This window comes from Tursiops truncatus, chromosome 4 (assembly GCF_011762595.2).
Source record: "Tursiops truncatus isolate mTurTru1 chromosome 4, mTurTru1.mat.Y, whole genome shotgun sequence".
Classification (NCBI taxonomy): Eukaryota; Metazoa; Chordata; class Mammalia; order Artiodactyla; family Delphinidae; genus Tursiops; species Tursiops truncatus.
The window spans coordinates 64,145,703-64,169,859 of record NC_047037.1 but is presented as its reverse complement, the minus strand read 5'-3'; the positions used below and the strand labels follow the sequence as shown (position 1 = coordinate 64,169,859).

At 50.0% G+C, this 24,157-nt stretch overlaps 1 protein-coding gene across 2 annotated transcripts; it reads left to right on the top strand.

Annotated features, from left to right (window-relative positions):
• Nucleotides 1-141: 141 nt before the first annotated feature.
• On the top strand, nt 142-24,157 carry BCL6 (BCL6 transcription repressor). Of its 2 annotated transcripts, none has more exons than XM_019946139.3 (10): nt 142-218; nt 10,619-10,657; nt 11,477-11,649; nt 13,439-13,660; nt 15,289-16,260; nt 16,807-16,991; nt 18,376-18,543; nt 19,641-19,771; nt 19,886-20,023; nt 22,949-24,157. In XM_019946139.3, the coding sequence occupies exons 3-10, from the start codon at nt 11,489-11,491 to the stop codon at nt 23,090-23,092; spliced, it is 2,121 nt and encodes a 706-aa protein (XP_019801698.1). In that variant the 5' UTR covers nt 142-218; nt 10,619-10,657; nt 11,477-11,488; the 3' UTR covers nt 23,093-24,157. The 2 variants fall into 2 exon arrangements, with proteins under 2 accessions (XP_019801698.1, XP_004329364.1); XM_004329316.4 differs by lacking the exon at nt 142-218 and adding an exon at nt 1,336-9,460.

The window sequence follows — 24,157 nt, the reverse complement described above, 5'->3', positions numbered from 1 at the left end:
GAAATATGCCGGACAGTGGGAAAATATTGTGCCTTTGAGGGTTTTTTATGGGCCAAAGCAGGCAAAAGTCGCGGAGAGCTGACACCGAGTCCTCCCCTGCCACGTAGCAGTGGTAAGGCCCGCAGCTCAAATTCCGAGAATTGAGCTCTGTTGATTCTTAGAACTGGGGTTCTTAGAAGTGGTGATGCAAGAAGTTTCTAGGAAAGGCCGGACACCAGGTGATTATTGCTGTTGCTGCCGCCGCTGCTGCTGCTGCTGCCGCCGCCGCCGCCGCTGTTGCCGCTGGTGCCGCTGCCGCCGCCGCTGCTCATGATCATTATTTTACCTTTTAATTCTTTTTTTTCCGCTCTTGCCAAATGCTTTGGCTACAAGTTTCCTATGTGTATCTATTGATGTAAATGTATATATTTATTTATTGTAGCTGTCAGGTGTTAAAATAAATGCCGAAGATTAGTCCCACGTCTCTCCCACTCTAGGATATAGATTTTTATATATTTACTATTTTATTCTTGTTGTCTTTGAGTGAATTGGCCGGTTTGGGGAGGCTTTTGCCACCCTCCCTTGTGTTGTTTTGGTTTTTGAAAAGGAGGTGGAGGAGAGGAAGGAGGGGAATTAGGGGGCGGCCGGAGCAGAAAGGACGAGACAGTGCTTGGGGGGGTGGTGTTTCGGGCAAGTCTGGGGGCTGTCTGGCCCCAGACGGCGGAGAGGACGCGCGCTAGCGCTCTCGCTCTTTCTGCTGCTGCTTGCGTACGGCTTGTGATCTCGCTGGATTCGTGCGGCTGTGTTTTTTCCCTCTTTTCTCGCTTGCAAACTGCCTTCCTTGCTCCCTCGCTCCAGCCTCGCCTTCCCTCCCTCCCTCCTCCTTTCCCTCGCCTCTCCTTCCTTCCCCTCTCACGTCCTTCTTGGTCACTCCGGGAGGCGAGGAGGGAGGCTGCCCGCTCGCTCGCCCCGCTGGCTCCCTTCCACCGGCCTTGGTCCTCTAGATTCCCTACCTCCGAGCCGAGATTTGGGAGGAAAAATGCAAGCGAACTCCTCGTTTTGTTTTTGTTTTTTGTTTTTCATAAACCCAGTTGAAGTATGGGGTTCTCCTCTTTCTTTTCAGAGCCGTGATCTTCCTAACGAGATCCGAGTGTTTTGGTGTCCCCTTCCCCTGCGTTTTGGGGGAGGTTTAGCTTGCCTGGGGGCGGGGATGTTGAATACTTTGAAAATTATTCTTTCTTGGTTGCAGTCTAGAGAGTCGGGAAGCCCCGCGCGCTCCCTCACCCCATCGTGGGGAGGGAAGCTTGTGGCGGGACGGGGATTTGGGGGGTGGGTGGGAAAGGGGTGCGCGTTTGCACCTGCGGTGCTGTTCAGCGTGCGGGGACTCCGGGAACCTTCGCAGGACGGCCCAGCCAAGCGGGAAGGTGGCGGGATTTCTGGCGGTCGCGGTGTTTGTATTTTGGGCGCTTCGTGACTCGGTGTTAGCTCCCAATGGCTGTTCCCCCGCTTTCCTAAATTTTATTTTTCCCATGGTGCAGGCTTTGTAAAAACAAACAAACAAACAAGAACTGCGGGCCGGAGAGTAGCCGGCGTCAAGGCTTCAGATTCCCGAGGTCCTTGCGCTGGGCGAGGGGAAAAACAAACAGCCCCAGCCCGCGGTCCTACGTGCGAGACCCGGGAGGAGAGAAGGGCACTTTGTGGCCCCGGCTGGGGGATCTGGCGCGGGAGAAGGGGGCGCGGGCGCGAACGGGAGATCTTTGTGAGTGATTTTGCAAAAACGGATTGCGAGGTTGGTTGGATTTGCAACCTGTGGCTCTCCTTGAGGGAGTAAGAATGCGGGAAGGCGGCGGCGGCGGCGGCCCGGGGAGGGAGTGGGTGGGGAGTTGGAGCCTCGGAAATCGGCTGCGCTGGGGAGCAGCGGGAGCGAGGGGCCACCCCGCTGCCGGATGCAGTGACCGTGGTAAACGTCTTGAGAACTGTGGATTGCGTTGCCTTTATGATGCCGTATTATCTTGGAACTCTGGCCAAAAATGGAACTAGTGTGGCAATAATGAGTTTTAAAAGCTATCCTATGGAAAACAAATACACAAACCTACAAATTAAAAAAAAAGCATGAAAAAGACCCTTTTTATGTTGTGCACTTTCTCGAAATGTTTGACTTGGTGGTGGGGGTCCTGACAGCTGAGCCGAAGGAATGACCCCAAAGTGGGTGCTCAAAGTCCAGAGCTGTTACTGGGTCCCTGACCTCTTCTGTGAGCTGGTCATCCCCCCCCCCCCAGGAAACTGATTTAATCCTTTATGGATTTTTTGTTCAGTTTATAGTTTCCAGGAGGTAAATCTTGTAATGCTTTAGTCTTTTTCTTTTTTTTTTTTTTAAGTAAAATGTCAGTAGATGCATTTTTTTTACTTAAAAAAAAAGTAAAAAGAAAAAAAGTGGGGCAGGAGAGAAGGAACCAGGGAAAGGGCTGTTTAGAAATACAGTTTGTGGCTCTGAGCGATGCCACCGGCTTCCTCTACAGAGACTGCCAGTTTCCCTTTTTCTTTGCAAGGTGTGTGTGGTTTTAATAAATAACTTTAAAAAAACGTAAGAGGGGGGCCCGCAGGATCTGTCAGGAGACAGGTATCTATTTTGCTCATTATTTACTACTAAGAGCCTTTGGCACAGGAACAGAGCCTCGTAAATCTGCAACCCAAGTTGAAGTTCATCTGGCCCTAGTCCACCCGCTATTCCTGGAGGTAGCAAACATGAGCTCAGAGGAACGAGGTGAAATCACATTCTTGCTTTAAAATATATGTGTGTTTTCTTTTAAAAGGAGAAAAGATATTTGTCTCTGGGGGAGGAGGAAATGGAAAGGGAGTACCAGGAGATGGGCATTCCCTTGCTAAAATGACTGTAGTTGAGTCTTCAGGCCAAAATAGAAACCTGAAGATGGGAAATAGTCCTCCCTCCCCCCACTTATAAATAGAAGGTTCCAATATCCTATTTGGAAGATTTCCAATACTGCAGGCCCAAGCACTGACTGGTTTTAAGGGTCTGTTGATAGTGACAATAAGGCTAGTAGCTGTTTGTAAAAACCGGGCAACTTGAAGAAGGCAGCTAGAAGTGGGAATTCTCCAATTGGCCATTTTCTCTATGCTCAGTTTTGAAGGGTTCTACTCCTTGCTTTCTTGAAAAGCCTGTCCCATTTTTATTGTGGGTTTGGTTGACAGGAATGGGACTCCAAACTCTTAAGCTGTCGTTTGCTGAGCCTTAAAGAGTTCCAGTTATTGGTTGAGTAAATGGTAGCGATGGCTAGATGTCAAAATTCTTCCTTCCCTCTCTCCTTTGCCGGGTAGCCACACTCACAACCCACTTTGTTGTGAAAAATTTAGCGATTCAGAGGAGGTGGTGCGGCAGCGCCACCCCTCGGTGGGTGAAACTATCTATTTGCAAAAGTCAAATATTTGAAAAATGTTGTGAAATGACCTTTTGAGGATTTTTTTTTTCTTTAGGAAGGGGAGATAAAAGTAGCTTTTTAACAAGGACTTTGTAGTTGATCTCTCAAAAGGAGGGAGAAAAGCTAGGATGGTGTCATAATAGGCGAAGTAGTTCGAGTGTGTGTGTGTGTTTGTGTGTGTGTGTGCGCGCGCGCGCGCGCGCTCTCTCTCGGGAATGCTTGCCTGGTTGGCTTTAAGTAGGGGAGTTCTCCTGGCGGAGGTAGCCCCCCTTCCCTCTTGGACTTGACCTCTCAGGGCACCCGAATTCTGCTGTCTGTCTGATATTGAGACAAGGAGGAATGTTTTGGTGTAAAAAACCATAGCGACTGGAAGTCCTGTAGTTTTGCTGGCGGTTGAAGATGGTGTATGCGGGGATGGGTCGGGGAGGGAGGTTTGTGGATGGACTGGGGCAATGGTAGGCTGATCCGTAGCCGGGTTTGGAGTCCTCTGGGAGTCAAAGTAGTGTGGCGCGTGCCAGTTGCCTGCACTGCGCAACAAGTGGGAAAGCCACCGCAGTGATCCGAGCGAGGGTGCTGTGTTGTGGGAAAGCTGGCCGGTTTCTCTTCGCCCCACTGGAGGCCAGGAACGGCTCCTCCCAACCCTCCCCGCCTCCCACTCTGAGACGAGAGCCCCACCAAAAGACCACCTCATCCCCACTCCCCCATCCCCGGCTTAGCCGAGCGCTGTTAAGCCTGCCCTTGGCCTCCAGGACCCCTTTTCTACGTGGGAATCAGTTTATTCCCGACTGTTTTGCTGGTCGACCAGTGTTTGGTAGAAAGCTCTGGTAATGCCGTTGACTGCCTTCTGCTTTTTGAAGACATGTGCACCCTTTCTTTCTCTTCCCAATACATTCAGCCTTTCGGGCTGGAAGAATCAAGGTATACTACATGAACGCAGCTCCAGATACCGCGTTTTGGTTGCTAGAGGCCTGAGCATCGGGAAGAAGGAATTACATCTAGTAAATTCAGTGTTTTCCAGCTTTGCCCTATGGAGGCACCCCCCCCCTTCCCTTAAGAGACAACAACAGCAAAAAGGTGGGGGGCAGTCGGGTGTGGAAGGCTGTGGTCGCGCGGCGATTTTCGCACGGACTGAGTCCGCCACCTAGTGGTGGGTCCTGGCTGAGTTCCCTGCCTAGGGCAGTGGACCGACCGCGTCACCTACGGGTCCCCAAGTATCCCAACCAGGTGCTAGGACTGACAGAGGGGAGGGTACCCTCCAATGAGGATGACACCCAACCTCCAAAGTTTTGGTACGATGGATGAAAATTAGAAAGCCTGCGGATGCTTGCTCCATTCACAGCCACTCAGCGACGGGCATCTGTCTCCGCTAAGAGAACCGAAAAGTACCCGATTCTGAAAACACGATTTCCCAGTCTCTGTGGCCTCTCCCCCGGAAAAGTCAATACTGGAGGGATGCCACAGGGGCTCTAGGACATATATCGCTTTACAGTTGAGGAAACAGGCCTGATGAGAGGGTTAATGGCGAATTAGTGACCTAACCGGAACCCGATTTTAAGCTTCTGAATTCCAGGTCAGTGACTTAAAGTCAAAGGCGAGTTTATCTCCGCCCCTTTGAGTTATCTAAGAGAAAGGAGCAGAAGTCAGAGGGAGCCATGATTTTAACCTCTTAGGTAACCATTGTTGGAAAGGGTTCCCCAGCTGTCCCCGAGGAATTTGTTTAGAAAGCATGGCCCAAGATTTTCAGTCACAGACATGAAAAGCCTACGGTAGTGCTCAGGGGTGGGAGTCTTATTTCTTGGGAGGGGGCTGTGCGTTGTGTTAGGGCGTGATTAAAGCCCAGTCCCTAGACTTGCAGAGATGCACCTCGCTGCTCCCGAGGCTCACATTTGGATCCTGAAATAGCTCTCCTCCCCTTCTTTCCAAACTTTGTTTAGTGGCTTGGCGAGAAATCAGTTGTGTGTGTGTGGGTCCTATGGACCGGCAGAGTGAAATCCACAACAGCTTCTCAGCAAAGTTTTCTTTCTCGGAGCTCAAATTTTAAGATGGCAAACGCGCGACCGAGTGCTGGCGGCCCCTAGCGACCGCAGGCGCGCACACCCGCGGGAGAAGCCGTTGTTTCCACCGCCCTGGTCCGCCGGAATCGAGTTCCGCCTCTCCCGCTGCGGGAGCTGTTGGAGGCCGCGTCGGAGAAACGCGCCTCTGTTCGGGTTGGAAACGAATCTGGGGACGGGTTTGAAGAGCGGTCAAGTTTGACTCATCGCTTTCCAAGGACAGTTAGTGCCTTCCATCTTCATTAACGTGAATAAAGACCTTGGCTGACTTCTGTCCAGATCGGATTTTTAAAGGCATTGTTTGTCTGGGGAGATCATGCCTCCCCCCTCTCCCGCCAGACTTTTTGCAAAGGCCGAGCCCGGTCCAGCCAGGATGGCCAAAATATCTTTGCTCGTGGTCGGCTGGCATCGACTGCCGGCCCTTTCTGGAAGGCTGTCACGAGCTGGGCGCCTGGGGAGCGTCCTTTCTGCAGCTCCTCTTCAGATCTTGATGATAAAACACATCCCTCTATTTTATTGCATTTCCTAGAAGCTTGCAGGCTTGCAAGAGCGCTGTTGGCAGGAAGTGTGATAGAAATGAAAGTCAGGACATAATGTCCCTGAACACCTCCTCGGTCACCCAAAGCGACTGCCAAGGCCACCGCGTTATCAAATTCACTTTCATCTACTGTCTTCCTACCCCCCCGCCCCCAGCCAAGAGCGCGAGGAGTGTTTCTCCCCCAAAACAAAAACAACTCGGCGGTTTGACCCTACCCCGCCACCTCCAGATCACCATGGCTAGACCCGAGCAGCTCATTAGTTGAGACGCTGCGGAGAAAGGGAGCGCTCCGAAAGGAGCCCTGATGCTGGTTCCACTGCGGCAGCTCCAACCTTATTAAGATCCCCCGTCCCTGCCCCTAAAGAGTGCTCCGCACTTCCAGATTCTCCTTTGGATTTCTCAACGAGTTATTGGAGTTATTAGATGACCAATAATCCAAAACCCGAACGGGATATTGAAGGGGGAAGGGCGGAAGGCATTCTCCAAATCGGGAGACTGTGTCTAAACTAGGTCAATGGGAAGGAGGGGCGGGGCGACAAGAAGTTGTCGGTTTTAAGCCTTGATGGAGGGCTCCCTCTAGTGTTAGGCAGCGGTAAAACATGATTAGGTTTGAGCTAGTCCTGGAACCACTGGCCTCCTAATTTCCAATAAGTGCATTTACTTAATTTTAGCTTCCCTTCCTAGATTCTCATCCCATCCCATATTAAATTTCAGCCTTCGCTTTCACCTTTATCCCACCGGGCGAAGGGATGAGAAAGTGGGATTTTATGAAGCCAGAGAGGCCCAGTCTTTACTGACCCCGCCTCCGCTGCTGATGTGATGCGCGGCGCACTGTGACGCTACCCGCCAGTTTTAGGAGTGGACTGCGGCCTCACAGGTTGCATCTTTCGCGCCCCCTACTCCCCACCTCCCGGCCCCCAAAAGTGCCCCTCGGAGCCCGATACTGAGACCGATTAGGCGATGGCGCCCAGGGATTATAATTCCGAGAAAGGCCACGGGAAGGCGAGGCAACCTTGGAGCGCGCCCATGAACGCGATAGGGTTTGCGCCCAGGGCCCTGCCGAATCCCGACCTTTTCTCTATGGTTTCGGAGAAATCGGATTCGGAAATTCCGAAATCTGGCCAGGTTCGGCCTGACAGCTCCTATTCTAAAGATCTTAGGCGGAAACCGAGCCGAGCTGGGTTCGCCTTCTTGCCAACGTAGGCGGAAGGGGCTTTCGGTTTAGTTTTCCTCCAACTCGGCTGGGGAGCGCTGGATGGAGACCCTCAGTCCTCGGGATTCCATCTTTTTTACCTTCAGGCCTCGCCTAACCACTCCCTTTAAAACAGGGGGAGGGGCGGGGGGGCAAGCAAAATGAGAGAAAGAAAGATAAAAAAAAGACACACCAGGCAAACAAACACCGGAATTCGGCAACTTGAAGTCATGAAATAAGCCGGGGATTGGACGCGAGATCCTGGGTTCTAGACCAGCTGTGCCTGACTTTCCCTATTTATAAAATTGTTATGGGGAAAGGGTTGAACTAGGTGAACTGTAGGAGTTCTGGACCGGGAGCGGACGAGGTATTTAGGGGAAAGTGTGCCGTATTCCTCGCGAGCCTCCTCCCCGGGCGCCCACCCCCTCCGCCAACCTCGCCGGGTGAATCCCCGGCGGCCCGCGCGGCGCAGGCTGCGATCCTGGCGGCCGTCCGGGCCGGCAGCTTCCTGGAAAGTTACTTCTCGTTGGAGCCGGCGATAGGCAGAGAGTGTTCTTTGAAATCCGCTGAGTGGAGATCGACTACGTTCCGGGAATGAGAGGGTTGTGCCATTCCCCTCACTGCCCCCTGCCTTGACGGCGTAACAGGAAAAAAAAAGAGAAAGAAAAAAGGCACACATAATGTTCGTTACCGAGGTGCACGAAAAGTTTTTTTTGAATGTAACCAAATTAAGGGCTGCTACCGGGGTACCGCCGGGCCTCCGCCGCGCCTGCGGGGGCTTCGAGGTGGACGGGCCGCGGTGCGGGCAGCACGCCCGGGGGTGGGCGGTCCCTGGCAGACAGGTACGGTGTGATGGGGGTGGGCGAATCTGCGGATCTGCGCGGGCTTGCCCTGGCCGCACGGCTCGATTTTGTGCCCTTGTGTGTGAGCAAGAGACGGGGGCTGCCTCTGGAGGCGGGAGGGAAAGGCTGGGGTCTTTCATATTGGATGGCTTTGCTCTCCTCACCTCTTGTCTCTCTCCCTCTCCTTTATGCTGTCTTCTTTCTCTTTGACTTTTTGGAGGGGGAGTTCCCTCTTCTTTTCTTCTTCAGACCCTTTAAAGGATCTGCCTTCTCAAGGTGCCTCATTGAAAATACACAGGGAAAGCGCCAAAGGGAAAGTGTGTGGGGTGAAAAAGACCATGTTTAGCTCTCACTTGGTGGTTTCCGCGACTGGGGCTGGCTGGGGTGGGGAGAGCCCACGTCTGGGCCCTTGCAGATGTCAGTTTCTCCTTGACAGCTCTGCTCTCTTGGTTGTTTCTGTGGAATGAGTCTTGCGTTTGGCATTGGTGGGATGGCCGAAGCTAGGAGACGGCGTTCGTCCTGGGCTTTGCTTGGAATTAGTTCTGAGATCTTGGGCGAGACATCCCCTGGAGCCTCGGTGGCCTCCGAGCAAATGGGGGCTGGTATTGTTATCAGCCACAATCATGGATGGGAAGGAGCTGAGTGGTCCCCAAAACCAAACCAGGTGCTGTAGTGCTCCCACACCTGCAGCATCTAGAGGGCGGCAGCGTTGCCCACGCCCACTGTAGCCCACATACTCACTAGTTGTGGGGCTCCGAAGACAAAGCTAGCTGAGAAAGGAGTGGACTTAATAAGGACAGGGGCCTTAGTGTATGTGCCTTGTTTTTGGTCAAGCCAGGCCGAGAGGTTTACAGTGGAAAGTGCCCAGCCTAGGGCCTGGCTGACAGTGGACCCAGGGGAATTGTTTTGTTTGTTTGTTTCATTCCGCATCTGGAGTGAGTCATTGCCACTTGTCAAGGTGAAATGGCAAATCTGGGCTTCCTGTGGTTCCAAAAGTCTGTGACTAGAAATCCACAGGCAAGATGGTGTTTGAAGCTTGTTCCAGGGCAGCCTTAGGTATTCCAGAAGGGTTGAGGGATCTCTTCCACGGGGGAAGAGGGGAAGGTTTATAAATAAACCTCACGTGTCTTCCGCATTCGTTTTCCAAGGAGACCATCCTTGGACTTTGGTTAGGACCCATTCAGTGTATCTCTCTTTGCCCATCTTGAGTTAGAATGGGGAGAGGAGGAAATAAATAGGTTCTTTTGTCTTTTTCTATCCTCTCCCTTCCCCCATTTCCTTCCCCCATCCCCACTCACTCACATGCACACATTAACCTTGAAGCCGATGAGACTGAGTGACTGGCACTTGGGACCACAGAGAAATGTCAGAGTGTTTGGTTACAGACTCAAGGAAACCTCTCATTTTAGAGTGCTCATTTGGTAAGACTCAGCAGCCTGGAATGGGGGCAAAGTGCTTGTGTGAGGGAAGGAACTTAAAAATGAGATTCACCCACATCAGGGTGCTGTCTTGCATGTTCTACAGCACGTAGGCTGATTTGGAAAGGGAACAGGAATTTAAGCCAGAAGACCTAGGGCCAGGTCACTCACCATTTATGTGGCCCAATATGACCTCCCTGGCCTCGGGCCCCTTTACCCGGAAGATAACTCTAAAGGGCTACACTTTAAAAAAAGTCGGGCAAGGGGGGGGGGTGTGTGGTTTCAAATATTGTTCTGTTTTGCAGCCCACATGTGATCATAAATGATAGTCTTTCACCTATGCTTTAAATTATTTTGTTTTAGAGAAACCAGTTTGGAGAGGGTCCATATTTCCTAAGCGCTTCCTGGCCGGTTCTCAGCTAAACCTCACAGTTAAATCTTTCACCAGCAGGGGGAAGCACAAACTCGGAAGTTTGTAACCCTGTATCTGGTCTTAGGCCCAAGAGGGATGGGAGGGGAAATTTCAAAAAAGGAGAGAAGAGTAGATATACCATCTCAGGCTGTATTCTGCAGATTCCTTATTCTGTCTTAAGTGTTTCAGCTAGTCAGGAAATACTGCCTAGCTGTTTGTCCTGAGCAAGCCACTTGAACCCAAGTTTCAGTTTTGTCATCAGTGAAATAGGGATAAAGATGTTGACCCTGTTGGCCTTGTGGAGTCATTCTAGGCCTTGAAAGAGAATATTTTAGCAGGTTTTGAAACGCATCCAGAGTTTTTAGGCCCCTGAAGGATCATTCTCATTAGTATTGAAAGCATCACTTTTATTATTTTTTTCTTTCCCATAAACTCAAGGGCCTTTGGATGGCATACAGTTTTTACTCTGAGAGAGGAAATAAATGTGTCTACGTATATGTAATTAATGTATGAAATTGTATTCCCAGTACTCAGGGTAAAAACATTATTATCGCATGGCTTTGGATGCCCGTTGTTTCCATAAGAGCCGAGCTGGGAAAAATGTTTGCTAGCTTGTGGTAAAACCGCACCAGCTGGCAGGCTGCAGCTATCAAAGTAAAACTAAATATGTGTGTCCTAAAATAAGACTATAGTGGACAATCTTACATTCATGAAATCAATTTCTGTTTGCTTTTTTATCTTCCCTGCAGGTTTTAAGCAAAATTTTGGACTGTGAATCAAGGCATTGGGTAAGTAAATTGAATTATGTGCTTTACAATTTTGTGGACAAACTTTTCTTTTAATTTGCCAATGTATGTGTCTCTGTGAATGGTGCCACTCTTCATTAGATGAGATAAAGGAGAGCCGATTGCCTGTCCGTCACACCCAGCCCCCACCCCTTTGCCCCTGCGTTCGACTGTCTTAACACTGTTGTGCGATCACTCATTCCCTTACTCGTTTCTCGGTTCCCATTAATTTAGCCACCTACTATGCACCAGCAAGGCGCTAGGTGCTCAGGATACAGTCAGACAATCCTGAAGCCTAGCAGGGGAGAGACAGATGGTGGCTGGGATAATGAAATGAGATGCCGATGAGAATAGCTACGATTTTTGAGAATCTACTGTGGACCAGGCACGTATCTCTAAGTTTTACAACCGCCTAGGAATTACTACTCCCGTTTTGGGAAACTGAAGCCCAGAAACCGTAAAACAGCTTGCTCCAAGTCACACAGCCTGCAAAAGGTATGGCCCATGCGCTCACCTTCAAAGCATGCTTTCTCTCCCCTGTCACACACTCACTGCCTCTCAATGCTGGCAGCGTGTTTGGTATGTGGAGAAAACATTCAACAAATATTCATTCCCTCCTCTTTCCCCAATAGGGTTTTCTGTTAACAAGTTGGTTAAAGATTATTAGCTCATTGTACAGACATGAAGAGTAATGCCCAGAGATGGGCCATGAGTTGTTCAAAAGCAAACACAAGGGAGCAGGCTAAGCCACCTGCTCTCACACTCCTGGTGAGAAGGAAACAGGTTCTGGAGGACTAACAAGATTCTGACCTTTTCTTTCAGGTGAAGAAAAAAATGGCCTCGCCGGCTGACAGCTGTATCCAGTTCACCCGCCACGCCAGTGACGTTCTTCTCAACCTTAATCGCCTCCGGAGCCGCGACATCTTGACGGATGTTGTCATAGTGGTGAGCCGGGAGCAGTTCCGAGCCCATAAGACGGTCCTCATGGCCTGCAGGTGAGGGGTCTGGAAGCGGAAGGTGGATGATGGATATAAGGGGAGCGATGGTGCCGGCTGCCAGTGTGGAGCATGGAGGCCTCTGGCTGTGTTTGGGATCACATCTCATTTTTCTCCAGATCTCCAGCACGTGGCCTGGCCGAGTGGGTTCTCAGGAAGCAAACGAATGAACATACTTTTAGAAAAGAAAGAGTTTCCATTCTGTGGGGATAGAGGGAGAAGAAATCATATACTGTCTCCGGAAGCGATGTGTTTTGGGCAAACATGGAGACTAACTTCAGTGAACCAGTGAAAAAATGAAAAGTGAAAGCGAGTTTTAAAATATTTTAAGCGAGTTAATTTAAGATCTTTTGCTCTTTTTTTTCTATGACTGTATTTATTTATACCATGACTATATTTCTATGGGTGTTTCCGAGCATATGTAAGTTGGTGAAAGTGAGCTGGCTAATTCTTCATACTTGACAAGTATTTCAAGTGTTCAGAGCAATTCATGTTACAGCACCTCCCTGGATCTCCATAGTGGCCTGTGTTATGGATGGCACGATTAGCTCCATTTCATAGATGATAAGATGAAGACATTCACAGGCAAACTGACGTAGAGCCAGGGATCTTGATTGCTAGTAGAGGACTTATTCAACATCTACAACAAGCACCTTTGTTTCAAATAGTGGAGAGGTTTATATAGAGAGAAAAAGAATAGGTAACGCTAACCGAATGCTTACTACGTGCCAGGCATCAATCTGTCCCCTTCACATTCTCATTCTTGCCATAGGCCTGTAAGGGAGACACTCTTGTTTCTGCTTTGCAGAGAAGGAAACCAAGGTGCAGGGAAGTGAAGTCTCTTAACCAAGGTCGCCTAGCTAACTACTGGGTGAAGTCTAGCTCACTTCTGGCAACACGCTCAGAAAGAGTAGAATCCAGATGACAGTCCAGAATGTTGGCCTCTCACTGAGTGCTCTTTCCTCTACCAGACACCGTGGTACCTGGAGGCTTGGCTTGACACTGACTTGGCTCTCCTAGGAGTATTGACCTTGTGATAGTCTATGGACTTGTAGAAAATCAGTAAACTGTAGATGTAGGCATCATTTTATTTGTCATCAATACCCAATTTGCTTCTAAAAAAATACAATAAGATTTAAAAAATAAGGATAATGTGATGGAACAAGAAAAGAAATGCTTATCCCAAAGATATAGACTCAAAATAGTTACTGCAAATGAGTGCTAAATTTAGCTCTGGTAAGCTGTGCAGTTAAGACCAAAAGAATACAGGTTCTGTGACTTTGTGAAAATCACTTGACCTCTTTTTTTTTTTTTTTTTTTTTTTTGTGGTACGCGGGCCTCTCACTGTTGTGGCCTCTCCCGTTGCGGAGCACAGGCTCCGGACGCACAGGCTCAGCGGCCATGGCTCACGGGCCCAGCCGCTCCACGGCATGTGGGATCTTCCCGGACCGGGGCACGAACCGGTGTCCCCTGCATCGGCAGGCGGACTCTCAACCACTACGCCACCAGGGAAGCCCTCACTTGACCTCTTTGATCTTAGTTCCCCCGTTTGTAAAGGGAGAGAAGGATAGAATCTACCTTGCAAGGTTATGAGGAGCACAGGATAGTGTATGTAAGTGTGTAATGACTCTCTGGGATTTAGTAAATTCTCCATAATTGGCAACTATTATTAATTGCCATGGAAGCTCTGGAGCTAGGTCCAGGGGAGAGGGGCTGAGCGTCCGTGGTGACTGTAATTGATAACAGTTTCTATGTGTCTGTTATAGTGAGACATTTCTTTGTCTTACAGTGGCCTGTTCTACAGCATCTTCACAGACCAGCTGAAATGCAACCTCAGTGTGATCAACCTGGATCCTGAGATCAACCCGGAGGGGTTCTGCATCCTCCTGGACTTCATGTACACATCTCGGCTCAATCTGCGGGAGGGCAACATCATGGCCGTGATGGCCACAGCTATGTACCTGCAGATGGAGCATGTTGTGGACACTTGCCGGAAGTTCATCAAGGCCAGGTGAGCTGCTGCCTAGATGGAAGCCTCGGAGATGGAAGGGATCAGACAGGGTCGGAAACAATTGATAATGCTTGCACACAGAAGAAACAATCCTCTGTGATACGCCACAACCTACCTTTCCACTGCTTTTGCACACTCCTGCTACCTAGATATGCCGTGTGCCTCCCCACTTCTTGCTTCCTTCCATTCACTTGATAGACCCTTTCCTCCCACGCATCCTGCAAGACCACGCCTGGATGCCAGCTTCTTCATAGATGTTTGTGCACTTATCACTTTGCTCTTTCCTCAGCTCTTCAGCTGTGTCTGAAAGCCTTTTGCCTGTCTTTTAGACTTTGCCTCTGTTTTCACTATTTGCATACATGTTTTAGTTCTCCTTTAGGCTTCCACTGTAACTATTTACATATGCCCCTTAGTTCCCCCACCAGACTGTGGGCTGCTTTACTCATCTTTTATGTCACCCTGCTGCTACTAGAGAGAACATTTATTGAATTAAATAGGGTTCACTGGGTCTAGCCCCCTATCAGAGGGCTGGTAAGACATGACTATCACGGAAAGTTGAGGAACCTGAGAGCCAAAGAAGGGAAGAGCTTTGCTAAGTGGAACAGAGACTTGGGCCTTGACTTCTATAGAACCGTTGGATTCAGCTACTCCAGGATAATTGCATCCCTTCTCAGACAGAAAGGTTTGCGGCCTCTGTTTGAACATCTCCAGGAGCCAGGAACTCAGTGTTCCCAGAGCCATGCAGTTCTCCCTTGGATAGTTTGAAAGCTCTTCTTTACAGCGGGTTGAAATCTGGCTCCCTTCACCTTCACTCCTTGGTTCTAGCTCTGTTAACTGTGATCAGACTGAGCTGGCCTATTTTTCACCCACATAATGTCCCTTCAAGTATACGCAGCTTGGGCTCTTTGTCTCCTGTGGGTGATAATGGTGGCAAGATCATCATTATGAATGCTTTCTCTGGGTCAGGCCTTGCGCTTGGAGCGTTCGGTAACTTGCTCCAGGTCACAGAGCTGCTAAGTGGCACAGCAGGGACTGGAAACCAGGTCTGGCTGCTGCAGAGCCAGGGCTTCCTACGCTGGCACGTGCTGCCTGTTCTCCAAAGTAAACTCGCCCACGTCTCCAGGCAGTATATAGAGCGAGTCCCTTCTTCCCAGGGCACCAGTATAACAAAGACCCTCCAAACATGTAGCACCAACATCGTATAAGTTGTTCCCTCCCTGAAGCTCAGTTTCCAGGTGTGTAAAATGGAGACAGTAATTCCTGATCTACATCCCTTCTGTAAGGATGAAATGAGATAAGGACCCTGATAGCTTTATATTCTGTAACATCTGAATAATTATAGATTCATGCATATGTATACATATGGGACTTAAACATGCAAAATCACGTCTAAACAGGCACTGATTGTGTGGGTAACTCACTTCCCTTCTCTGGGCCTTGTTTCCCCAGCTGTGGGCTAGATTGCTAGACTTTTAGCAGAACTGCCTTGTAACTGCAAGTGTTTCCCTACTCCAGAGCCACATTGCCCAGGTCTGACTGACTCAAGTGCAAATGTGGTTTCATAGACCAGTGTCACTTGGAAGGTTCTGACTTGGAGGCCGGGGTCTTCTCTCTTTTTGCTCCTGCAGTGAAGCAGAGATGGTCCCTGCCATTAAGCCTCCCCGTGAAGACTTCCTGAACAGCCGGATGCTGATGCCCCAGGACCTCATGGCCTATCGGGGCCGGGAGGTGGTGGAGAACAGCCTGCCCCTGAGGAACGCCCCTGGGTGTGAGAGCAGAGCCTTCGCGCCCAGCCTGTACAATGGCCTGTCCACGCCGCCAGCCTCGTACCCCATGTATGGCCACCTTCCGGTCAGCAGCTTCCTCTTCTCCGACGAGGAGCTGCGGGATGCCCGGATGCCTGTGGCCAACTCCTTCCCCAAGGAGCGGACCCTCCCCTGCGACAGTGCCAGGCCAGTCCCCAGTGAGTACAGTCGGCCGGCCATGGAGCTCTCCCCCACTGTGGGCCACAACAACGTGTACTCACCCAAGGAGGCAGCCCTGGAGGAGGCGCGGAGTGATATGCACTACAGTGTGGCCGAGGGCCCCAAGCCTGCTGCCCCCTCGGCCCGGAGCGCCCCGTACTTCGCCTGTGACAAGGCCGGCAAAGAGGAAGAGAGGCCCTCGTCGGAGGATGAGATCGCCCTGCATTTCGAGCCGCCCAATGCACCCCTGAACCGGAAGGGTCTGGTGAGCCCGCAGAGCCCCCAGAAGTCCGACTGCCAACCCAACTCACCCACGGAGTCCTGCAGCAGCAAGAACGCCTGCATCCTCCAGACCTCCGGGTCCCCTCCGGCCAAAAGCCCCACTGACCCCAAAGCCTGCAATTGGAAGAAGTACAAGTTCATCGTGCTCAACAGCCTCAACCAGAATGCCAAACCAGAGGGGCCCGAGCAGGCCGAGCTGGGCCGCCTTTCCCCTCGAGCCTACACTGCCCCGGCGGCCTGCCAGCCGCCCATGGAGCCCGAGACCCTTGACCTCCAGTCCCCAACCAAGCTCAGCACCAGTGGCGAGGACTCCACCATCCCACAGGCCAGCAGGCTCAATAACATCGTCAACAGGTGATTTCACAGGCAGTCCGGACCTGGGGTCGGGGCTCACCGGGGCAGGGTTCTGGAGTCACTTCTGATGGGTGCAGGGCGCTGTGTTCTGCTCTTGCCTGAAATGCTGAGCACATTGGAGGTATGGGCCAAGGCCTATTGACTGAATTGGCCTAAGTGAGGAAGGACCTTGAGCTTCGGTATATTTTCACAGAGAGAGAGAATTCCCCTCCATGGTAGATGAGCATTCCAAGAATCCCAAGCTCCTGCAATCTCTGTGGCAGCGGGGAGTCCTCTTACTTGCCTTGGACCGAGGGAGGCTGTGGACTGTAGCACTGAGGGGAGGAAACTGGGCCCGGGAGTGGAGTCTGGGCTCAGTGTGGCCCCCATCAGTGATCTCGATGTGTCTGCTATTTGGAGGTAGGCTAGGGGATAAATAACTCTGTGGCGTCAGATTCCAACTGGCCTCTGGGCTGCCCTGAGCACAGGGAAGAGGGGATGCAAAAATGCCAGGCAGAGCGCTCTGCCCTGCTCCAGCTGCTGAGGCCCTTTTCTCCCCGCCCACAGGTCACTGACCGGCTCCCCACGCAGCAGCAGTGAGAGCCACTCTCCGCTCTACCTGCACGCCCCCAAGTGCACGTCCTGTGGCTCTCAGTCCCCGCAGCACGCAGAGATGTGCCTCCACGCCACTGGTCCCACGTTCCCCGAGGAGCTGGGAGAGACCCAGTCTGAGTACTCAGATTCCAGCTGTGGTGAGTTCCTTCCCCTCCCTCCCCTGGCCTCTGCCTCTGCTCCACAGGCCTTGTGTTTCCATTTTATTTACGCTGTTGTCATTGATTGGGAGAAGCCCCTGGTTGGAAGTCCAATGGCATTTAAATCAGCAACCCGTAGTCCCACTCTTGACCTCGTAGGGAACTAGTTGACCAAAGCAAGGGTTGGGGAATTTGAGTTAATCTGGGGGACTGCAGAAGGACCACACAGCCTTTTCAGCTTCCTTCCAGCAAAGTTGGCTGTGGGGCTGGCTATAACTAGCTCCCGGAGCCTTCTCAGGCCCACTGGACCCCAACCGATTGGTGTGCATGTTGGTTCACCCTGCTAGGCTGTACGTTCCAGAAGGAGAAGCATCCGGCCTCATTCATGCCTGCATTTCCCATCGGGCCAAGTGAGTCTAGCACAGAGTAGGCGCTCAGTTATTGTCAGCTGAATTCGATTAGTTGAACTGATTATTAATTGACGTTTCTGGATAGTGTGTGACTGGCCTCCCCAGTTTTTACCTCTTCCTCCAGCTCTGTCTGTAACAGGATAGCCCAGCGATGCCTCTTCAGGGGTGAACTACCCTGATGTGTCATTTCCAAATTGTTAAAACAAAAGAAAAAATTAGTTATTTACACTCAGAGGCTTGGCACAGGGTCATGGACCGATAGTTGGGAGAGCAGGGACTGTCCCCTCCTGGCCCCGTGGCCATTTGCCTTTGCTCTACACTCCAGTTCCTTCTCTCTGGGCCTGTGTTTCTACTTCCACCATCATCTTTGGTCTCCCTATCTCAAACTGTTTGGGAGACATGAAGTCCAGATAGGTGCAAGGGTGACCATGGTCATCATTAATTCCTCCTTTGATGACCTCAGAGTATCTTTGACTTTGATTCATATCTTACATTCCTATGATGCTTTATGTTATACAACGTGAGCCTGCGAGGTAGGCAGGACAGGGGTTTATTATCCTGATTTTGGAGATAGAGACACAGACAGAGGCTGTCTTACCCGAGGGCTTCTGTGTATGAATGTAAGTAGAACTATGACCTGATAAGGAAAGTCAGTTCTCAGAGCTCTCGAGAGAAGGAGGTGCCAAGCTTTCCTCAAGCTGGCGCAGGCCATGTGGGTACCTGTGGGTTTGAGTTTCCCTCCTATACCTTCATCTTCAAATCTGTCTCCTTTCGCCTCCACGATCGAGACTCTAAATGCTAAGAAAAAGAGAATCCGCACAGGCCCTTTGCTCTGGGCTCCCGTGAACCCTGGGCAGACAGGGCGCTGGGGGCTCAGTTTGGCCCTCGGGGGAGCTCCAGAGTGGGGAGGCCTCGGAGCCCTACCTCCCTTCCTTGTGGTGCTGACGCTGGTGCCCCCTCCCACCCTCCGACAGAGAACGGGGCCTTCTTCTGCAATGAGTGTGACTGCCGCTTTTCTGAGGAGGCCTCCCTCAAGAGGCATACGCTGCAGACCCACAGTGACAAACCCTACAAGTGTGACCGCTGCCAGGCCTCCTTTCGCTACAAGGGCAACCTCGCCAGCCACAAGACCGTCCACACGGGTATGGCCCTGTACACCCTGCCCCCACCCCCCGAGCTCACCAGGGTTCCCCAGGGGCAGGACGGGGAGAGCATTCTCGAGAAAGCAGTGTAGGGCCTCGGTGCCCTGTGGGGTGAGGCAGGGGGCAGGTGCTGCCCTGGCCTGAGTGCGGGCCTAGCCCCGCCACGTCTTTGCTTAGTGACCCAGCCACTCCCCACATCCTTTGTCTTTCCTCTGACAGGCTCTGTCTTGCTTCTCCACCTTTGCTGGGGTCAGAAGTGTTAATCCCACTGCACAGGGGAAGAAACTTTGGCTGAGAGGGGCAAAGTCAATTCGGTTTTTATAAATCAGAAAAACGCTAAAGGCCTCTTGATTCCCTCTAAGGGCTTGTTCCTTATCAACTCACATTCCTTTCCCAGGTAGCGTCTAATAACCTGATAGTTGTCCAAAGTTGACTCTCTCCTGGTATTTTAAATGGGTCTATTATCCCAGAAACTTTCCATGAAGGAAGGCTCGGCCCTTCTATTGGTTTCCTCTGTCTGAGTAACTACTCCAACTCGGGCCCCAGCTCTCGTGCAAACGGAATCCAGCTGTAGTTGCCACAAGCGGAAAAGCGTGTTTGTTCTCAAGGAGAGAAACTAGAGCGGCCTGATTGTGTCTCTCTGGGGAGTGGGTTGATGACTGAATCAGTCTCACCCGAGGGAAGAGCTAGAAGAGCCTTCCCAGGTAATCTAAACTCACCCCTCGGGTTCCAGAGAGGGAAACTGAGGCCCAGAGAAGGAGAGTGACATGTCCACGTCCCACAGTTAGATAATCCCAATGAAAAGGCTGGTTCTTGGAACCTCGCTCCCTCCTTGTCCCACGCCCTGCGTCCTTTCCCTCCCTCCACATCACCACCTGCTTCTTGAGCCTGGCCGTGGGCGAGGTGTGCTGGTGTGTGTGTAAGAGAGGGCTGGCAGGCAGGGGTGGCCAACCCCTGACGCCTCTCTCTGACATCTTCCAAGGGAAGGAAAGCCAAAGTGGCCCCAGGAAGGGCAGCTTGCTTTGAAATCCAGGGCCCGGGGACTGTGGAGACCTCTGCTGAGTGTGGCTTGCCTTTTCCCCTTCTCTCGGTAACAGGTGAGAAGCCCTATCGCTGTAACATCTGCGGGGCCCAGTTCAACCGGCCAGCCAACCTGAAAACCCACACCCGAATCCACTCCGGAGAGAAGCCCTACAAGTGCGAAACGTGCGGAGCCAGATTTGTCCAGGTGAGCAGAGGGCGTGGGGAAGGACCCTAGCCCCGGGTGCCGCTGAGAGGCTGCGGCGTGTCTGTAGCCCACCCCGGCAGAGCCTCTCACTTCGCTCTTTGCTCTCCTGCGCAGGTGGCCCACCTCCGTGCCCACGTGCTCATCCACACTGGCGAGAAGCCCTATCCCTGTGAAATCTGTGGCACCCGTTTCCGGCACCTTCAGACTCTGAAGAGCCACCTGCGAATCCACACGGGAGAGAAACCTTACCATGTACGTTAGCCTCTGGTGGCTGCTGGCTGGCCTGGGATGGGTGCGGAGGTGGAGGGCTGGGGCCGCAGGACTGTTTGCTCTAATCTCAGGCGCGCAGTGGGATGACCACTGAACTCGAATGGTCCTAAGACAACCAGCTTGACCTTGGCCTGAGTCTTAGTTTGCTCATCTTTAAAGTGGAGGTGTTGGGCTAGGTGATCCGGGCCTTAGGAAAGAGGTCTGGATTGTGAATACATAGATATCAGAGTCATTCATTCATTCCACAATTGCTTATTGAGTGCTTCCAGCACGGCCCTAAACTGGGCTAGGTGTCTACTTCAGAGGAGCTAAGGTGTTTGAGAAGGGGCAGTCAATAGGGTAGGAGGAGAACCAGAAGAATGTGGTGATACAAGGGAAAAAAACAGAGAAAAGGCAACTGCAGGTGACCAGCAGCGAAAGGCCATGATCGGGCCATTGGAATCACAGTGTTCTAGGGCAGGGTCTCAGCCAACTATGGCTTGTGGGCTAATTTTTGAAATTCCATGAGCTAAGAATGGTTTTTATACTTTCAAATGGCTAAAAAGAAATCAAAAGAATAATATTCTGTGACATACAAATTATATAAAATTTAAATTTCAATGTCCACAAATAAGGTTTTGCTGGCACACAGCCAGGCTCACTTGTTTACGTATGTCTCTGGCCTCTTTCACACTATAATGCAGAGCTGAGTAGTTGTGTCAGAGAATATCAGGCCCACAAAGTGGAAAATATTTACTGTCTGGCTCTTTACAGAAACAGTTTGCCGATCTCTGCTGTAAAGGGGAAAGATACTGGCCAGGTAGCTGAGATATCTGGGTTCTTATTCCAGCTTTGACAATGACCCTTTTTAGGGCTGTGGGCAAACCCTGACCCTCTCACTGGGCCACAGTTTTCTTTCTCTATGAAATAGTGAGGATGCTGTAGATGAGCAGTTTTCAAACTGTGCTCTTCCAATCACTGAGGTTCTGCAACCCCGCAGGACAGGACGGGAATGAGACAGTACCAGTCTCTTTTCCTTTCCAGTTTCCATTTAATTTGAAAAAAGAGTCCCATGGTTTACAGGTGTGGAAACTACTGTTATAGATGAGGCTGGCTTTGCTGAGTTTATGGCATCGCTCTAGGTCGTGATGGGCACAAGGACGAATGAATGAATCGTTAACCCATATCGCAAATGTTAACCTGAAAAGGTGGTTACTCTCATTCAGTTGTTTATCAATCCTTGAGTGAATATCTTCTTACTTGCTTTTGTTCTTGGGCAAATTAATTATCCTCTCTGTACCTTAATTTCCTCATCTGTAAAATTAGCCTGATAATAACACCTACCTCATGGAGTCATATTAAATTAATGGATTCCCTGAAGTGTTCAGAACAGTGCTTGGCCCATAGTCCAGTACATATTTGCTGTTTCAGTTATTTTGTGGGTGTTTAGATGCACAGGAATGTCAGAATTAGGAGTGACCTTCAGAGTGTATTGACTCAGTCCCTTACAGAAGGAAAAGCCAAGGCTCAGAGAGAAATGCCGCACTCAGGACGCACAGCGGTGGGTGCCATTGATATGAGGGGCCCTTGTCTCCCAAGACCGGGGCTCTTTCTACTCACTGCCTGCCCATTTAATTTTTTAATTTTTCTAAATATATTTCCTTTTTTATTTTAAAACATATTCTCTATGTGAACATATTTTATTACACTTTTATTAGGGGATAGTTTTTTGTGCTTTTTTTTTTTTTTTGCGGTACGCGGGCCTCTCACTGTTGCGGCCTCTCCCGTTGCGGAGCACAGGCTCCGGACGCGCAGGCTCAGCGGCCATGGCTCTCAGGTCCAGCCGCTCCGCGGCATGTGGGATCCTCCCAGACCGGGGCACGAACCCATGTCCCCTGCATCGGCAGGCGGACTCGCAACCACTGTGCCACCAGGCAAGCCCCTAGGGGATAGTTTTAGATCTATAGAAAAGTTGCAAAGATAGTATGGAGAGTTCCCGTATGTACCCAGTTTTCCCCTGTTGCTAACGTCTTACTACTAGGGTACATTTATCACAACTAATGATCTCATTCCGGTATGTTATGATTAACTGAAGTCCATACTTTATTTGGGTTTTCTTAGCTTTTACCTAAAATGTTTTTCTGTTCCAGGATTGCATCAGGTTACCCCATTACATTTAGTCATCCATGTTACTTTTAAAGAACTTTCCCACTAAAACCATTATCATCCATTCATTGAATCAAAGCAAGAAACAGCTCTGCTTGCTAATGCCTTGTTAGCTGATCTGAGGTGTACACACTCACTTAAAGGAATATAACTGTATTTTTTAAGCATATCCTAGATTCCAGAATTTTTATGAATTCAGACTGTTCTAATCCATTTATCCAAATATGTTCAGATTTATTGCATAATTGTCTGAGGTATATTCTGTTAGGAACTGGGAAGATTATAAAGTTTAGTAAGAAGTGCTCACCACCATCAAAGGATTCCCTACCTGAGAAGGATGCTAATGCATGGGTTGGCAAGGCTATCTGGCATTACATGGCAAGGCTAGAAATCTTACAGAAGTCAAAGGAAAGAGGGATTATTTTCATCCTTGAGGGATTCAGGAAAGCCTTAAAAATTTGGGGAGTCTGCATCGGAACTGCATTTTTGGTTTAGACTTGAACTTGTGGAGCTGAAGCAGGGAAATTCATCTCAAGTGGGGTAAAAGCATGACCAACACTTTGGAAAGCAAGGAAGGGACATTCGTACACAGCTTACTTGTCCCTTAGCAGAAGCCAGAATTCATGTGGGTTCTCAAAGTGGCCTTCCAGAGGGAAGAGCTGCCCCATCCCTTGAAGGGAGAATCTCTCCTTCTCAAGGTCCTTGAGTAATGACATGTTTCTTGAGTTGATGACTAACGGTTTGCCTCTGGTTCTCTTCCAGTGTGAGAAATGTAACCTGCATTTCCGTCACAAAAGCCAGCTGCGTCTTCACTTGCGCCAGAAGCACGGTGCCATTACCAACACCAAGGTGCAATACCGTGTGTCCGCCACTGACCTGCCCCCGGAGCTCCCCAAAGCCTGCTGAAGCATGGAGTGTTGATGCTTTCCATTCGAGCCCCTTCTCAGAATCTACCCAAAGGATACTGTAACACTTTACCATGTTCATCCCATGATGTAGTGCCTCTTTCATCCACTAGTGCAAATCATAGCTGGGGGAGTGGGGGGGTGGGGGAGGGGCGGGGGGAGGGGGAGCCACGGCCGCTCCCCTCCCCCACTGCCGTAAAACATTAAGAAAATAATACTGCTTCTTCTCCTATGTGTAAGGCGAACCATGTCAGCAAAAAGCAAAATCATTTTATATATCGAAGCTGGGGGAGTATGCAAAAGTTCTGACTTGACTCAGTCTGCAAAATGAGGAATGTATATGTTTTGTGGGATCAGATGTTTCTTTTGTATGTAAATGTGCATTCTTTTAAAAGAAGAGACTTCGGTATGTTATCAAAGAGAGGGCTTTAATTTTTTTAACCAAAGGTGAAGGAATATATGGCAGAGTTGTAAATATATAAATATATATATATATAAAATAAATATATATAAACCTAAAAAAGATATATTAAAAATATAAAACCGCGTTAAAGGCTCGATTTTGTATCTGCAGGCAGACACGGATCTGAGAATCTTTATGAGAAAGAGCACTTAAGAGAATATTTTAAGTATTGCATCTGTATAAGTAAGAAAATATTTTGTCTAAAATGCCTCAGTGTATTTGTATTTTTTTGCAAGTGAAGGTTTACAATTTACAAAGTGTGTATTAAAAAAAAAAGAACAAAAAAAGCTGCGGAAGGAAATATGTGTAGTTTTGTTCTAGTTTTCGGTTTGTATATACCTGTACAACGTGTCCTACGGTGCCTTTTTTTCATGGAAGTTTTCAGCGGGCAACGACCGCACCATCCCTTTTGGAAGTGTAGGCAGACACAGGGACTTGGAGTTATCACTAACTAAGCTCTCTTTGGGAATGTTTGTCTCATCCCATTCTGCGTCATGCTTGTGTTATAACTACTCCGGAGACAGGGTTTGGCTGTGTCTAAACTGCATTACTGAGTTGTAAAATATAGCTGTACAAATACAAGAATAAAATGTTGAAAAGTCA

Coding starts and splice junctions, on each gene's coding strand:
- BCL6 (XM_019946139.3), top strand. CDS start 11,489: ATGGCCTCGCCGGCTGACAGCTGTATCCAGTTCACCCGCCACGCCAGT. Junction 13,661..15,288: donor CGGAAGTTCATCAAGGCCAG/GTGAGCTGCTGC, acceptor TTGCTCCTGCAG/TGAAGCAGAGATGGTCCCTG. Junction 18,544..19,640: donor CCACAAGACCGTCCACACGG/GTATGGCCCTGT, acceptor TCTCGGTAACAG/GTGAGAAGCCCTATCGCTGT.